Here is an 18,686-nt window from a genome sequence, read left to right as displayed (position 1 = left end):
TCTGTGTTTCAAGGTTCGTTGCCTGTGATCGTCCTGTTCCGGGCAATAAACCTTGTCACGGTTTTCGACGCCATCTTGACGATTAGGCAAACGCGTGAGAAATTACAGTGTTTGTATGAGAATCTAATGTCGAATAGTTTCCGTAAAACGGCTGTTCTGAAAAAAGTATCAGTTGTAAACTAAGCTAAACTAAAGCTACAAAGTAAAGGATTGTCGTAAAAAAATTGGGGGGCGTACCTGTGCTTGAATTTCCCGAGAGGCTTGCTTTCGATTTTTCATATTTTAGTCTGTAATTTTCCCGAGACTTTCTTACAGACGAATGTATAAAAAAATTTAAAAAGTGGTTCTAGGTCTTCTAGTGCATGTAACGCCCTCAAATTTTTTCAGGAGAATCCTTAGGAGTAAAGCTTTAGTTTACAAATCTTTTTTTTTTTTTTCAGAACAGCCGTTCTACGGAAATTATTCGACATTAGATTCTCATACAATCACTGTAATTTCTCACGGGTTTGCCTACTCGGCAAGATGGCGTCGAAAACCGTGACATGGTCTATAGCCGACTAGTTTTCTTCGAGGATTTTTCTGATCTTTCTTATTCTTGTCTCTTGCAAGAATAAAGCAGGGTCTGCCTCCTGCCCTAGACAAAAAGTCCACTCATCTTCGCAATTTCCTCCCCTGTTCTTGAGCAGTCTAGAGTCATTCTCAGTTTTGTTTTTGCGGGCCAAGCTGGGCGAGTACGTTGCATTGTGATTTGCATTAACCCCGCCCCCACTCAAATGATTGACGGAACAGAAAAACCTATTCGAAGTCTGCAAACGGGCAGCGCTATACAACGAATTTGGCTACTAACTCGCCCAACTTTCCTTCTCGTTTTTGACGTGGCAAATAGCTGAGCGAACGTGGAAATTACTTTGGTGTCAGTGACTTAACTTAGCGTATAAATACGTTGTATGAAACATTTTCTCTTGTGGGCAGATGATATAAAGTACGGGCTTGGAAAAGAAATAATGCTGGAAATATAAATGACTTACAAAGGCTTATTTGATTCGGCCGGACGAGTTTGTTAACGATACTTGTGATAGTCAATGAAAGAGACGCTAGTGTCACAAAAACAGCTAGTCCCATAGTAGAGGGTCGTGCAGGGGTATTCCCGTGATGCGTGATTGGCTGATTTTATTTTCCGTGAAACGTGAATTTAATAAATTATTCTTCGTGATCCGTGATCTGAAGGTTTTGCGTGACCCGTGAAGAACTTGAATTATTAACCGATATCCGTGATTTCACCACTCTGAGATGCGAGTGCTCCGGAAGACTTATTTTAAGACTGAAAATATCAAATGTGACAAGTAACAGACTTCGCTTTAATTGAAGTAATCCATTGTGCAAATTCACGTGCTTTACATGCCTATCATGGATCAGATGTCTATTCCTATGCCTATGGTCTCCTATGTCACTGGAGGTCAAAGGACAGTGATCCAAAACATCGAAACATCCGAGACATGGAGGGGACGAGTACGTATAGTACGATGAGGGTCGAATGTATTGTATTTTACGTTGACCCAAAGTCTGTCGGCTCGCTTAATTTTCTTGGAAAGGAACGGGTTCGCTTTCCAGATGCAGATGAACATTCATCTTTGGCAGCGTTTACTAAAAAGTTCACGGAATTTGCCGGATTAAAGGCAGAGGCTGAGAAACGTGGCCTCGGCTCCTGTGTTGAACTTAAATTTTGTCGTCTCGAAAAGGGAAAAGATGGCAGTAAGGCCTTTGCGATAAATACACAAGAGCAATGGGACGAGGAGAGGCCGCTACTATCAGGAAATACATCTTCATTACAAGGTAGAAATTTATTTACGGTACTTCTCATTAAAGGACATCAAGGACCGTTCTGAAAGACACGGGCCGACTTTTCTATAGGTTTTAACCTATAGAAAAATAAGTAATCAAAGTAAGTAATCAAAGTAAAATAAGTAATCAAGGTTAAAAGAAGAACAAGAGAATACGGCGACTATGTCAGGATGACGATGGTAGTACAAAGTTAACCTAGAAATATTTCAAGACAAGTAAATTTTAGATACTTCAGGTAAAATACAGCTTCAAACACGGGCGATGCTATTTTACCTTAAAAGCAGCCTTTACTTAGCCTTTAACGATTTTGCTTTCTTCAAACACTCTTTCTACCGTAAGAGAAGGTTATTAAAACGAGTACCTTACTTGTTTATTTTCGTGATTCGGGAAAATGAAATTTTGATAGCCGTGATCCGTGATTCGCTGTTTTTTCTGTTCGTGAACCGTGCGAGAGAACCCCCCTGTACCACCCTCATAGTACAATTCGACACCACACAGACCCAGTCTCACTCAATTCCCAGAAAAGACTTGAGCACAAAGAAAACCACATCAAGTATAGAAAAATGACCAAAAAGCCTCGGAGTCCGGTTAGAATTTTAATATATCGAACGTGGTCTATTCCGGCTCTACAACTGAAACAAACCACATCTAAAGTTTATGCCCATACATCAATTTCGCGAAGGAAGAGTGGTTCAGCTTGGTTCTCCGTTGCTAAGATTCGCAGGCAAGTAAGCTTTTTAGAATTATTGAAAGTAACTGTAACTTTTCCTTGGTTAAAAGATCCACGAGTTTCAAAATTTCCACACCCATGATCGCCGCTGTCACGAACAAATTTCTCTTGATCGACTGACTCAAGGCTGGCCTGCAAAACACCAGATTTCAAGATATCTTTCGGTCCTAAGAGAGAGCCAGTGTCCACGAACACTTTCTGGACAGCGGTTGACTCTTTGAATTTTATTATAACATAATCATATTTACTAGGAGCCGTCCCCCAGAAATAACCACTACCCTTTTCATAAGCTTGTTGTGGGCTTCCTTTACCCACGGTTTCGTGAGAGGACAGAGGCGAGGTTACGTTTGCAGGAGGATTTAAGCCTCGGAACTTTTGATCGTACAGATCAAAAAATGGCTCCTCGTGTCCAGGGCCTTTCGGTTTCTTTTCTGCAAGAGAAGAAAGAATGCCTGTATGCTGGAAAAGTGATGCCGCCAAAGGCCATTTTCGCATTTTAGCTGCCTCCCTTATCGCTCGAAAATGACTCAGCAACCAGTCCGCAGGCATTTCGTCATACATGAGGAAGAAAAAGGAGGCTGCGTTGCTAAGGTCTTTGGAATGATAGAGTTTTGCGACGGTTCCTTTCGTGGCGACGTGAAGTACCAGAAATGCCTCGTCGTTTTCCGTTAATGAAGCTTTAAGTTTAGGAAAGAAGCTTGGCGAAGGTATCACGTCGTCTTCAAGCTGAATGTAAAACTGTGATGCGTCCTTGCAGTAACACATCACGAACGCTGTGTCCACGTTTTGCTTGGCGCGCCAAAACCGTCTTTCACTTGAGTCACCATATCGTGGTTTGATGTTGTCAAGCGGTGGGTAATATTCCGGATATGCTACTATTACAGTCAGCAGTCCCTTGTCAATATATTTGCCGAAGGTTCTTGAAAGTTCTGCGGCTCTGGTTGATCTTGACGGCTCGTGAAGATCAGCAAGGAATATTACAATATAGGTCTCTTCTTCATCCATTTCGCTCAAGTTGTCCATCAGACTCTTAGTGGTGTTAAGCAGATAGTTTGTATTGGAAGGTCTTGTAATTGAGGCGATTCCAATTGAAAGGAACCCTAAAAACAAAATGGCATTATTATGTAAATTAAACATGGCTTTTTCTTTTGGCTTAGCCTGTTCCAGAACTTCATCAGATAGTGGGGATGACGCGAGAGTGTATTTCGTGGACCCAACTATCTCGGAGCCTAGAAAAGGCTACTTTTGGCTATGCAATCTTCTTTTCGATCATTTGCAAAACAAGCGAGGTACAGAAATCTTATTTTAGAGCATTAAGACGAGGGAAGGGAGGGGAGGGGAGGGAAGGAAATCGAAAGGGAAGTGGAAGGGTCCAGAAAACGCTTAACTGTATGATGCAATGTTATATTGACCAATCACGTCAATTATGACTGGAGTACCATTGAATAGAATACCGTCCACTGACGAAGCACAGCAGATATATCAGCCTCGTACCCAGGCCGGTCACGCACGCTATCCGAGCGACCAGAGGAGGCTTGACAGGTGAGGTCACATCCGAAATCGCCGAGGACGACTGGGAACGAGGCTGGGGATATATAAAAACTTTGACTTATGATGACGTCATCGGCATAGGTTGATAAAACGTCAGTCACTGTCAACAACAGTCCTAATATTCAGGACAATACCCTTCCTGACGATATTATTCCACCTACTTACGACATGATTCCTGAGTAATAAGATACTTTGGTGTTAAGACTCAAAGAATGTCTACATTGTACATCTGAAAGCAAATGAAATTCCTGTGGGTATACAATTATCAGGGACGTGATCTTAGTTTTACTCACGTTTCTTTCTTGGATATGTTCCCAGCCTTGTTACTCTGGAACTGGACATAATTTCTTTCGCTGGACAAAAGGATCGAGGTTCAATTGCTGTCAAACAAATGTTTTGATCTGAAAAGAACAAGGCATAGGCTTTTAACATCACTATGTAGTTACAAGTATTCTTATCACGAGAACCGCATATTTCACTGAATCCTGTTATTCTTGTGGTCAGACTTATTTGTGTTTAGTAGGTAAATAACTGCTGGCAAGAGATCGGAGAATAATGGGTTAGAGAGTGAATATTAGGGTGTTGGCCGGGTTATGTGGTAGAATTTCACAAAGAAAAGGTATTTTTCGGAGAGGTTTGATTCCTGGGACGTACGCAAATTTTAATAGCGTAGCGCGCGAATGACGTCAAAGTGACTAATTTGCAATGTTTGTCTAAGTTTTTCATTTTTCTCATTTTAATGACAAAAGACAGATAAACATTATATTTTAATGACAAAAGTCAGACAAAATGAGGAATTCGCTAAAGTTAATTTTAGTTTGTCTGAGTTTCGGGCTTATATAATAGGGCGCAGCGTTATTGATTGTTTGAAACGTCATCAAGTGCGCGCCCGACTGCCTCAAAACAAAACATGCAGAATATTGTTCTGGCGACTGTTGAATACTCTCTTGACAAAACTGAAAAAACGTTTGCGTACCTCTCCGGATGCGAACTTTTCATTAACTGAAGCGTTTAATTGGTCTAAAAATAGCTTTGTGACTTCACTTATCCCAAGGGCTCAATAGACCGGGTTTTCCCTCTCTGTCCAATTATTGTCTCTTGCCGTTGGCTATTTTACCCCATTTCGTATAGTTTAGCCAATGACACCGAATAGAGCGATTTTCGTTTGACCTTAAAATGAAAACGCGCGAACAAAACAGAAACAACAAACGAACGGAAATAGAACGATATTTGATTGGTTTATCGACTTGACACAAACGTGCCTGGACGTGTTTTGGTTGGTTAAGCGAACGCTCGGGTGAAAAAACTCCATGCCCGAGAACTTTCTAGAAATCAATTGATACTTCGCTTTGACGTCATACTGCAACACGACTGGCCAATCGAACAATGCCTTCTCCATGGTAGGGTTTTGTTTGGTGGGAAAACGAAGAGTCCATGTTTTGATCTTTTCATCCATTGGCTAATAAAACAAATAACGAACACTTACCGAAACCATATTTTAAGGTCATACGAAAACTGCTCTAATGAAAACTTTATGCAATGTTTAAAGTGTTTTTGATGCTCGATTTATATACCTCCAGTAATTCATGGCAAGACGTGTTAACTAACAAACCTGCGCATGGGCATACAGCCGACTTTCCTCGCTACTTGCCACTCGCTAAAGACGTTTCGCGCCTCGGGAAGGGGGGGGGGGGGGGACTTGGGATAATTTTTGCTGGGTATGTGCTGCTGCCTCTCAGAGCCCCTACCCCATTATAGTCTATTCGGTGGCCAATTATAGACCCCATCTTAGTCACTTTTAGGCAAATATGTAATTTTCTCGATCCCAACTTAGTCACTTTCTACTTTTATGAATTGACCCATTTTTTTTAGATTGAATGACGAACTCTTTACTTTTCATCTGCAGTACAAACATTCTGGTACGTTTGCTGACCGTAAATATGAAAAACTGTCTTACCCCAAGAAATCCGAAAATGTGTGACCCCATTCTAGTGCCTCTATTGAAAATGCGACCCCATTATAGTCAATCCAGTAGTGAAAATGCGACCCCATCCAGCGGCACATCCACATTAGCCTCTTATTAGCCTCTTGCAAGGAAGTACCCCCCCCCCCCCCGTCTCTCCTCCCGTCGAGGAGAGACGGCTGTATTCGCAGGCTACTAACTAATGCCTACCAATAGTAGGGGGACTTGTCATTGGATGGCCAGTTTGGATCCTTTCTTGAATCGCAGTAGACTCGAATTGTCTTAAAAGATCTTGGCTTGAATTACTGAGAACGGCGACAAGATGTACTATGCCCAGTAAAAATGCTGCCGCGAGACCCACACGAACGAAATAACTCCAGGTGAAGAGACGTCTCATTTTTAAAAGGAACATACGTAGTCGGCTATTAATGATGCTCATGGTTATTTGCTGCAAGCAAATTTAGTCAAACGGTTTAATAATTGCCTTCTTTCTGTTAAACAATAAAAATGCAAGCAATGGGAGATTTTAGCTTTGATCTAGTTTGCTCTAGCCTCCCCGCAGACGTCCTTTGGGGTTCGTTCGTCACGCATTCATTTCTGAATGTGTGATGAACGAACCCCACGGGACGTCTGCGGGGAGGGTAGTTTGCTCTTACCCAGTTTGATTTATGCTTAAAATTAAGGGGATGCTTAAGTGGTCACTGTATGATAAGTTAACTAAGGGATATTTTATCAGGATGTCATGTTGGGTATCATGAAGACTCATTTATTAGTTGTTTAGACGTACGCTTTCGTCTACAAGTTCGACGTTTAAAATAGTCATCAACATAAACCTCCTCTTGCCGTGAATTCGGTGCGAGACTGGTGTAGTACGCCTCCACAGTAATACAAATATGTTTTATTTAAGTTTCCCAAAAAGAACAAAGTCTTATTTACAATAAGAATGACAAAATTTGACATTTTTTTTATCTCAACCTCACCTTTTATCGATATTTCCCAGAAGAGGACTACCTTCTTTATTTTTGATAATTTTTAGAGTTATTTTCTCGTACCCTCAACCGAATTCGTATCAGTCAGTATTCTCTACGTAAAATAATGAAATATATTTAAATAGAAAAGAGCGAGATATCTCGTAAATTAAATAGTCTGCTAAATAAACATCTGTTGTTGTAATTCCTACTTTTGACCACGTACTGTATGTTAATTAGGACGCTCGATTTGCGAACACATCATCAATTAATATATGGAAAAGTTTAACCGATCACAGTTTTCGACAAGAAGCTTTTAACACCTCTTGAATTTCAACAACAACTAAGAAACTTCTGAACTGTAATTTTTAAAATACTTTTCTCTTGTTATTGTTAAAAATTCATGTCAAAATAAGTTCTTTATAGTACAGTTTTTATATGTGAGGCCTGTTTCAAACGTCGTGTTACTGCCGTGCTAAGCTGGCTCGACTGTAGCTCGACTGCAGCACGTCACTAGCACGACGTGGTTTCAGACGTCGAATTTTATTCAGTCAAATAGAACGGCTGTTGCCGAAAACAAAACACAAAAACAAAAGAAACGGTCTAGCAAACTTTTAAATGTATTCTAATGCATTTATAATTTATGAATTGAGTTCGGCACGGCGGTAGCACGACGTTTGAAACCAAGTCGAGCTACTGCCGTGTAGCACAGCAAGCCTTGCCGTCCTACACGGCAGTAGCACGAATTGGTTTCAAACGTCGCGCTACTGCCGTGCTAAAGTCGAATTGAGTTCAGTAGCACGACGTTTGAAACGGGCCTTACTCTCCGAATTTTATACTGACTGGACAACTATAACTTCATATAGTACAGGAAAATGGTGCAGAAAACATGCGGAATTGTTCAAATCAGTGTTAAATACACGAAATTTGGCAGAGGTATAAAGGTCAATACCCTAAGTAAATCTGGAGATGACAGATGAATTCAAATTTCGGTCTATTACAAACAGCACCTCATAGAACAGCATCAATTCGCCTAATCCAAGTTTTCTTCAAAGACAGTGGCATTGCTCAAAGTAGTAGACTCTTGGAAGTTTGCTATCGATGATGGTCTAAAGTCTGTTTGCGTTTTTCTAGACTTGAGAAAAGCGTTTGGTGTCATCAAGCATGATATACTGCTTGCCAAACTTGAATCTTATGGTATTAAAGGGAACGCTCTTCAGTGGGTTAATAGCTTTTAGGTAGATCTCAATTTGTTGTATGTAGTGACTCCGGTTCTGAGCTTCGACATCTCCCGTTTGGAGTCCCGCAAGGGTCGGTCCTGGGTCCAACTTTGTTTAATATTCATATAAACAACGTATCTAAAGCATGTCACAATTTTGATGTTGCGCTATTTGCAGACAATATCGAGATTCATTTTAGTTTCAAAGACGTTGGCGAGGCCGAGTACATAATTAACGAGGATCTCAAAAGCATTAACCAGTGGTTCTCTAACAATGGTCTTATTTGTAACACGAAAAAGACGGTGACAATGGTTATTGCATCACACAGGGCAGACAAAACTGCCAGAGATCACGTATATCTCACGGTAATTCGCTTCTAGAGCAGAAGAGATCCTTTAAGTACCTCTGTGTGATAGTAAACGAATCGTTATCCTGGAACAGTTACATATCTTATGTCGCCTTCAGAGTCTATCCCAAACTTAAGTTGCTGAATAGGATTTCGTTCTTTCTGGATCCAACTACCCTTTTGAAGATTTAGAAAGCGCCAATTTTACCTATTTTAGCTTACGGTTGCATTTTATGGGGACCTTGCCCCAAGAAGGACTCTGATTTTAGAATGATTACAAAACAAGGCTATGAGGACTATCTTAAGGGCAAATCACCTCACTTGTTCGCAAACGATGAGAGACAAACTAGGACTTTCAACACTATCTAGTAGGCGTGGATTTATGCGTCTTCAGCTAGTGTTCAAATTTCTTAACAATGCTTTGTCCTACGCAACTTCATAATTACATGACCTTGATATCCGAATGCCGTGGTAGGATCTTAGGAGATAGAGGAGAAATTCATATGTCTGAAGTAAAATCCACTATTAGCCAGTCTACCTTTAAATTGACAGGAGCGGAGGATTGGAACGAGTTACTTAATGAATTACGGGTTGATGGCTTAACATTAGGATCTTTTAAAAGAAAGACATTTAAGTATTTGCAAGAACAAGACAAAACACATCATAAATGTAGATTGTAGATTAATTCATTTTAACTTTTTAACACTAAATAAATAAATATTAGTCTTGAATGTAGGTTGTAGATTGATTCATTTTAATTTTTTAACACTAAATAAATAAATATTAGTCTTGCCGCTTTTTTACTATGTACTATTTTTTTTTTAATCTTGAAATATTTTTTTACTGTATGATAGGTCTTTACCAGCTGTTTATTTTATACTCAGATGATCTATTTTTTTGCAGTGTAAATAAAGTATTTATTATTATTAAAAGATTAAAAAAACACATTTTTTTCACTCTCCATTTCATGCCATAGAAACTAAAGGAGATTATTTTTGGCAACTTTCGTACTTAAAAACTTACACTGTATTAGATATAAGTTTTAATAAATTGTACAGAATTTGCTGTTTCTTTTTTTCCAAAAACGATTGTTACTCAGTAACTTGTACCTGTGAGAGGCGAGAGGCCTCGGGTGAGTAAACATGGACCCACCGGTGGTCGATTATATCTCAGTAACTCTGGACAAATAACACAACACGACATTTTTTAATCATCTTTTCATTTAGTGAAGAACTAGGCATCCTAGTAGATCTTCCGCGAGCGTCACGCGATTCAACAGAAATACTCAAATTTTAGTTCTTTATAATAAGTACATCTCTGCACTATTGGCGGCGCCTTACATCGCCGGTATTTTATTTTTCTAATCAAGACGGCAGGTTGAGGTTGTAATTTTTTTTCTTTGATTAAGAGGGGGATGTTTAAATAAATTCTGTATGATATGGGGGATAGGAAAAAATAATGCCCATTTAAAAAATATATATATATATATACTCTACCCCCGCCCCCGTAGTGTGATACTTGAATGCAGCTTATATACACAGCACAAACTGTGGAAGGACATAAGGTTATGTATGGCAAGACAAACGAGCGGCGAAGCCGCGAGAAAAAACCTCTGGCACGGAGCAGTGCTTTTTACCGTCCCTATTGACGTTTGAGCTTTTTATCGGATTACATTTATACGCCAATCAGACTGGAAGTCTTCAACTCTGATCATGTGTACCGGCACGTGAAGAAATGTCCAACGAATCACATTATCCTCAGAAAAACAAGCTGAAGTTTCATTGCTTTAAGAGAAATCATTATAAAAAACGATATTTTCATCACATCGCAATTCTCCGTTGTTGATGCAGCTTCTGTTTAAGCTGCAATCCATTCTTCGAGATTTGGATCATTGGATCTGAAAATCACTATCCGTGAGAATTTAACATCCTGCTAAAAACGCTAACGAGCTGGGCCTAGAGTGACAGAACATTGCAGGAAACCGTCACATTCACGGACAATAAGAAAATCGCTTATAATTATGCAGATCCAGTACTTTGAAGAAAATAAACAACCTAAAACCCTTATTTAGCTGAAAAAGAGTTTAACATTTCAAAAAAGGTCAAAGAAAATGTTCTTGCATGAGAGAAACAATAAACAATAACGCCCACATTGGTCTTTTTTAGAGAGGTGTGGTTGTAATTTCCCCCACAAGCATCCTGATCACTTTTACATAAGAGCCTGTCCTCCTCACATCATGTCCGGGTAGGCGGGGTAGTAATTTTCTGTTCCAGGGAGATCTAACTATCATTCCGTTCTATCCCTGACCAGGTCTAGGGTTTTAGTATAAAGATCGATACCCAGTTGAGTGGACTGGGTTAGAGGGTCAACAACATGCGACACATAGCACTCTATTGAAAGCCTTTTATCTAACGAAATTGCTTCGACAACAATGTTGTTATCTTCTTCTGAAGGAGAGGGGCCCTCTGGGTCATATCCATACAATTGTGGTAAGAGAAACGGCTGCCCTGGCTAAACACTGCTGCAGGGCTGATAAGACATCACTGAACGCTGATGAGAGATTATCTAAGGTTCTTTGTCATAGGCGTTACTATTCGAACCGCTGTCTCGGGGTGTACGAAGCAAACGCACCGTTTGATCGACAATGACAATATGCTGCTCCACAATTTCCTCATCCACTTTCGTCTGGGAAATCTGTTCAGTTCTTTGAAGAACCGAGTCAAGAAACCTTGGAAAGTCAGACTCCACATCAAAGTGGAGCCTTGCGTCATCTTCATAAGCTTCTATTTTCGTAGCCCGCATTCTAGCCGCCGCCACGCAAGCAATGATCTGTGTCACTGACCAGAATTAGTGAAGGCTCAAAACAGTTGAATGTTGAATGAATGGTTGAAAGTTTTACAAATTAAAGTTGAATGTTGAATAAATGGTTGAAATTGTTGAATAGATAATTGAATGGGTGAATAAGGAATTGAATATAAAATGAATAGTTGAATGCTGAATGCGAAGTTGAATATTGAATAACGCGATGAATGTTGAATATAAGTCGAATATTAAACGCATAGTTGAACACGTAATACAAAACTACAAATAAAATTAAATGAATTGAATACTGCTACATTTGGCTTGCCATAGTTATGTTTCGGTTCTTGTTGCAATTGTGATTCATTTTCCCACTGGCAAAGAGTACATACAAATGAATTATTAACCGTATCCGAGATAGCCCGATAGAACGGTATTTTCATTTGCCTTTCCGCCAAATGGTTTTATGGGGAGTTCGTTTTCAACAATATCCCGATTTAACGATGTGATTTACTGTCCCCTTGCCATGTCATGGCACTTGCTTTTTTCTATTGACCAAGGCGACTCATGAAACCCAGCGCTTCATTGTTTCTGACAAGAAATACGTGAGCTTATGTGGTTGTTCGGTGCCCTGATCAGAGACATCAGTAATCAAGAACAAAGTCAAAACATCAGACAAGCCAAGAGTACTAATTTATAAACTCAGTGCATGCTTAACATAATAATATAATGTTAAAAAAATATTATGCTGTGAATATTTACCTCAACTCTTGTTAACTAATTCTGGCCTACTTGGGTAGTCAGTTCTTCATTGAGCTGTTATTTAATTATTAATACCACCACGCACTAACTTATTTTGCTTTACTTGGGTAGCAGTAGGTAGTCAGCATTTTTTTGAGCTGTTGCTATGCTGGCTTAATTTATTAGGTCTCCTTGGTAGTGTACACCTGAAAACTACGATTGGCTTGCAAAAAGGTATTAATCAATCCTGTTGTAGTGTATCTAGTGTACACTATACCTGAAAACTTCAGTTAACTTGTAAAAAATGCTTTAATCCGGCATACTTATTAGAGGAGTCCGGCACTAAACAAGAAAGAGATATAAGCAACATGCAGTGCTGCATTTTATGTTAGAAACTCCATGACGTACAGTCCTTTGTTAATGTTTGCAAACTGTGAGCAAATTAAATTAATGCGACGTTTTTATTGGTCAGTAAGATAGGAAAAGTAGGAATGCTTGTAAACGTGTCGGCCGTCGTCAAGTTCAGCAAAATATTTAATGCAGGAATTTTTCGGGCTTCCTAACTATAATTCCACTTTATTAACATTGTTTTCATCATTCTCGTAGTTCTCTGGGTAGTATCAGTGTAGTATATGCCTTAAAACTTTAGATAACTTCCAAAACTGCTTTCGTATCCCTGCAACGGTCATCCGTGGATAGTGTTTACCTGAAAGCTCGCTCAGTTGGAAAAATACTCTTTAAACTAATCCTGTGGTCTCCTTGGTAGTGTCGGACAGTTTAACTTAAATGCACAATTACTCTAGCATTCGCACATTTCTTGTGATTTTATCATGTTAGTGCGGCATGTTTACAAGGTACAGAACGTGTCCCTGGCGCTCGGTTTACCTTACCTTCGACTAATTAATTCATCTTTTTAAATTGTCAGGTTTTGGGCTTTTTACAGCAGTGCTTTTTGATAGCGCCATGATCAGTAATGTTGAAAATTTGACTCGAATTTTCCGACGTTCAGGTCAGTGTTTCAAATTTTTGCGAGATCCGTAATTTTCGTGGGAATTATACAACAGTTTCGGAGACGTTCAGCAATAAAATATATATTTTTAGACGCTTTACACAAATGTCACTGAAATCAACACACTCGACCAAATTACAGGAAAAGTTATTCATGACTTGAGCCGCACACACGTTCCACTGAAGGCTTTAATGGTTTCCTTGAAACGCGTGAAATTGAGGTGTCGAAAGTGAACCAGTGTTTAAGCACAATGACAATCCATTGCGCCCGGCGTTCACCACAAAAAATATGGTCGGGTCTTTAATATCAACACAATTTAAGAAGACTTGCTAGTAACGGTTTTATTTTAAAGTAAATTTCAGTAATTGTCAGGCAATTGTCTACATGTGGAATTCACAATAAATAAAATTGATGATTACATCTAAAACGTTGTCAACTGTTTGCTTAAACAATAACTGGCTAGCTGGGTTAAGCCTTCAAAACCTTTCAGAAAAAGATAAACAGTTTAAATAGAGGTTTCGCTGTACGCAACCCTTACGTTCAAAATATCCCATAATCATATTTATCTCACTGCAGTATCGCAAGAACCATCCACCCTTCCCCCTCAACTGCTACCTGAACGCACCTATACGACTAACACATATCGAACGCACTCTCCTAAGCTCCGATTACTCCGACATTGCAAGACATCAAATATCTGTGAAATAAATACTAAAGAAATCTATACATACCAACGTTCTCGAGTATAAGGCGGCTTGTCAGGTAAACAGTTTCGTGTTCAGAAATCCTGTAGTCCTTCTTGTTCGTGTGTGGATCTAAAACTGATTCTAGGTAACTGTATTTGGCATACTGATTTGTATATGTAATCACAAGGGCCCGAGGGCAATTAAGGATTAATTGCCCATCACATAAGTATAGCATTGTGCTTTGTAGTGACTCATTGCTTTGAAGTCACCTCAGTCCTTTAGCAATTCTTTACAGAATGTTACATAAGAACATACCATCGATAATCATGATGTCTTTTTGTACGTAATTTCTATTTGAAATACGGAACGCCCCAGGAAAATGTATTTTTCGTTATCAGGTACCCAGACATATCACGCTCAAAGCCGTCATCAGGGTAACTGGCATTATAGGGATACGAACTACAAGAATTAATGGGATAAGGGATATTTTGGCCAAAAATTAATGGGATACGGGATACTCAGACCCCCCTAATGGGGCCTCATATTTGATCTACTTTTTGTCTTCAAATTCCTTCTCCATTCACCTTATTTTAAAGCATTCGAAAACATGCTTCGCTTTCAATTTTTGGGTTTCAGGCTTCTCGTTAAAAGGATTTATTAAAAAAACACATGAATCACGAGTCATATGGTGACACTTTGTTCACTCTTTATAAGATGTTTATTTTTCAGGTTATCGGATAGAACGTTTCTTTTTTTCCTGGTAAGTGGAGCATACAGTTAAAAAGTGATATTTGTCCTCCATTTCTAGTTTACAAATTGGACATATTGTTTCTTCAGGTTTTTTTATGAGGTCTCAAGTATCGGGTCCTTTCTATGGCGAGCTTGTGATTGCTTAATCACGATTTTGTTGAAGTTATTCTGTGGGGGTAATTGGTCACCTGGCGAGGGTAATCCTCACATTTTTAATTTCTATTGTTTTGAATTTTCGGTAAATCCTCATTTTGTTATTTTGGTCAGCATCAGTCTTCTAATGTCATTATTCATTTCACTCATCCATTGTTGCAGTTCTATATTCTCGTCTCCGCCCTGCACGCATTATTATTACAGTATTTATTATATATTATTAACACCCGGAGCCATTTTAAGAATTTGTCCTGCACTAGTTCTGCGGGATCTTTATTCATTTTTCCGTTACAGTCAATGCCCCATGTTTCGCTTCCATAGAGTAGTATGGGGAATATAAGTGTGACAAATAATTTTGTCGCTAATTTAATATTTTCTCTAAAGTGGCCTCTCATCTCTTTTCTTAATTTATACAGAGCTTTGAGTGAAACAAGGAGCCATAAGAGCCAAGTCCCATTATGACTCTTGGTGAAACATTTTTCAGTTCCTGTCATGTCTAGCCAGATGAGAATTTTCGTATGGGCTCAATATAAGTCCGAGGTATTTGTACGATTTGACGTTTTCTAATTTGTTTGCGCCAGATCTAAACGAATAGCTGTTTAAGGATTTGCCACAGTTGTTGAAAATCATAACTTTTGTTTTATCTAAGGGTTGATCTCCACTGTCGCCTAATTTTTACGTGCTTTCGTGCGTAAAATTTGCGTTCGGAAATAATGAATAGAGGCAATGTATGAAAGGTTGTACGTAGGTGTAAAAGTAAAACCTCGCTCATCTTTGGGTTTAATCTCAACATTTTCCATCTTTCCTCTATTTTACTTACGTGATTAAAATCTACTTCCGGTAACGTGCGTAGGCCAAAAACGCGTCAGTGGAAATCAACCTTAAGTTGACATGTAAATCAGCATAATTACAGAAAGGTTCCAGTTTATTCAAAATAGTTTGCAGGCCTTTTGCAGATTTAGAAAAGATCACTAGGTCGTCAGCATACAAGAGACAATTTATAGAAATTTCTCCTAGAGTTATGTCCGCTGAACTCGCTATAGAATTCAGTAGTTTAGGTAGATCACTTATTAAGAGGCGTTTACATGAGAAAACTCGCACCCGCGCGAGTTTCATACCGGCATGACTTTCTGATTTCGTGTCGCGTTCATGTTGATAAAATGCATGTGCGATTCAAAATCGCAAACATTACGCATGCGCTACCCGTTCCAGTCTACCGGCAGACCGATCAGTCACACCGAAATGGGTGGTCGTTTCGCATTTACATGATACCGTTGCGAGATTTCGTACCGGAGTGAAATTCTCGCTCCGGTACAACAACCGGGGTGAACTCACGCCGGGGTGATTCGCGCCGGCATGACATTTTGTTGTGGTATCATGTCACAAATGTAGAGCCTTGACAGGGAACCGGAGTGAACTCGGGTGATGACATGCAACCTTGCTCTACCTCGAAGTGGCAAGGAAATGATTGGGTTAATTTATTGTCAATTTTGACCGCCGATTTATCGTTCGAGTACATAGAAATCAATACTGAAAAGCCCTTGAATACCTTCTTTTCTCAGTTTGTCGAATAGCTTCTATCGGGGTATACGATCGAAAGCTTTTTTAAAATCAACGACTTGCATGAAAAGAGAAGATTTCGTTTTTTCTGTTGCTTTCTGCCTAACCTACAATCTCCTCCCACCTCCCCCCCCCCCCCCCCAAATCAAGGATGGGAAAATGACGTACGCGTTTTGGCTTTTGCACGCCTTCATCCTTGATTTGGGGGGATGGGGGTTTGCTGTTCCATTTTATTCCGTCCAAGATTGTAGGTCTTCCACGTAGGCTAGACACGGAGTTACAGCTGCTGACTGATGTGAGCTACAAACGACTGCACTGCGCATTCTCAGTAAGAATGTAGGTACTTAAAAAGAAAGACCTTGGATAACAATGACCTCAACCAGGTTCGCGTCCAACCGTTTTAACTCGCAAGGGTTTGGGTGGGGTACTCAGTCTCGCGGGCTCATAAAACCTGGTCTCGATCATTTTTATTTAAGGATTTTCACTTAGCAATGCAGTTTAGCCTGCATAATAGGTGCCTTATGAGCCAAGCGAGGAGAACGCGGCATTTTGCGCGAAGCGCGAGACGCGGAGAGGAGAAAAATAAAGCGTCTGTAACCGGTGCATTGTTCTGGCTCTTCCGCCCACATACGCTCACAAGCATTGACTGACGGCGGTGATGTCAAAAGGACCAATCAAACACAATACATTACTCAAAAATTGTCACCTTTCTGGCTAATAGATAACAGCATAAAACACAGGAAATAACTGCGAGGGCAAAGTCACCTTCAATAATGAAAGACTCAGTGCCAGAAAAGTAAGATTTGCTCAGTCAAAGTTTAGTTAGTGTCCAAGGACACTAGCCTGTTCCAGGCTCTCAGCTAGTGGGGTCCAAGACGCGAAAGAAGAAGGCACGTGAAAAGTTGGCGGCGCGGGAAGAAGAGAGACGCCCCTGTTCTCCCCAGTTTCCTCCAGTTTTATTTTCGTGTTTGCGCTTTCTCAATTCAGCTAGCCTGAGATCATGCCCTCTCCCTATTTTCCCTCTAAGTCTCTCACGGGAAGAGGGCATGATACATTTCTTTGTCGGATCACATGTAAAAAAGCCAGAATCTGGACTTTTTTCTGATTGGATAGGAAACAATACGGATGATTTGCGCTGTTCCAATTGGCCAAAATGCCGCCATCCGTTAGTTGTTGTTGATTTCAGTCTGCATTTTTGCCTGCGGCATGCAACCTCGTCCCCAGGGCTTTTCCCTTAATTTTTTAAGGGAAAAGCCCTGGGGACGAGGTTGTGCGTCATGAGCAGTGAATACACACGCGAGTTCGGTATAAAATTTTTGCCGGCTCAGTTTTCTTGAATTTGAAGAATGCCTATAGGGATAGTAGAGCGAGTGAAACGCTAGCGCGCGTGAAAATCACCCCACGCGAGAAAAGGCGACACCCGGCGGGGAGTCTCTCCCCCCGCCGCGTGTCGCCTTTTCTCGCGTGGGGTGATTTTCACGCGCGCTCGTGTTTCGCTCGCTCTACTATCCCTGAGGAAAAATGGGGAACTACTCGTAGTCTATAGCCTGTGAACAGGCTCTCTGTTTGTGGAAAGGTTGAAAAAATCGCGAGGGGAGGGAACTAACAGAGAGCCCGTTCAGAGGGTACTCCCCTCGTCTTGTGCTTCGCACTCGCTTCGCGCTTCGCGTAAGATGCGTTCGCCTCGCTTGGCTCATAAATTAAAGCAACTGTTATGCAGGCTACAAGGCACTTGGCCGATGGTTACCCAACCTTGTTCCCAGGGTTCTCTCCTACTTGTCCGTTGCCCCGTAGAGGCGAGTAGGAGAGAACCCTGGCAACGAGTTTGATGGTTACCTTTTTTAGCACTGAGCGCTTATTTTTAAGAATTCGGAATGATTTATAACACATGTAAACGTTTACTTGCTATAAATATGAAACTTGTCATTGCAAGCCAGAGTTGATTTAATTATCGTCGCCTTTTCGAGGATCTAATCTGAAATCAAAAAGCATATATCAGCCATAAATGCCCACAAATAAATAATTTAAAAAAAAATAAAGTGTGAAGAGGATCCTGAAGGGGAAGGGGTGCCAAATCTAAGTATCAGTATCCAGATATAAGTTTGGTCCAAATTTGAACTCCATTCCCACTGTTATTTGCAGTTTGCACTCTGATGCGCTAGCACAGGGGAGCTTGCTTGTAGACTGCGGTAAGTCCACGGTAAGGCTCAGGGGCGGATCCAGGCTTTTTTTTAGGAGGGGGTGCGAGATATTTCCAGGATCGATCTTGTTATCAAAACTTTGCTAGCAAATTTTTTTCGCAATTGACGCAAAAGAAATAATTAAGAAAAAATTATGTCAGAAAATCACTTCGCAAAAATAACAAATT

General features: G+C 40.2%; 1 protein-coding gene across 1 annotated transcript; it reads right to left on the bottom strand.

Annotated features, from left to right (window-relative positions):
- Positions 1–2,321: 2,321 nt before the first annotated feature.
- Positions 2,322–4,542, bottom strand: LOC140941896 (alpha-1,3-mannosyl-glycoprotein 4-beta-N-acetylglucosaminyltransferase C-like). Its single transcript, XM_073390900.1, has 2 exons — positions 4,417–4,542; positions 2,322–3,672 (listed from the first exon to the last, which is right to left on the bottom strand). Exons 1-2 carry the CDS (start codon positions 4,463–4,465, stop codon positions 2,498–2,500), a joined length of 1,224 nt encoding a protein of 407 aa, XP_073247001.1. The 5' UTR covers positions 4,466–4,542; the 3' UTR covers positions 2,322–2,497.
- Positions 4,543–18,686: the final 14,144 nt, after the last annotated feature.

This window comes from Porites lutea, chromosome 6, assembly GCF_958299795.1.
Source record: "Porites lutea chromosome 6, jaPorLute2.1, whole genome shotgun sequence".
In the NCBI taxonomy this organism is placed as follows: domain Eukaryota; kingdom Metazoa; phylum Cnidaria; class Anthozoa; order Scleractinia; family Poritidae; genus Porites; species Porites lutea.
Note: the sequence above shows the minus strand (reverse complement) of the source record. Positions and strands in the feature narration are given on the sequence as shown.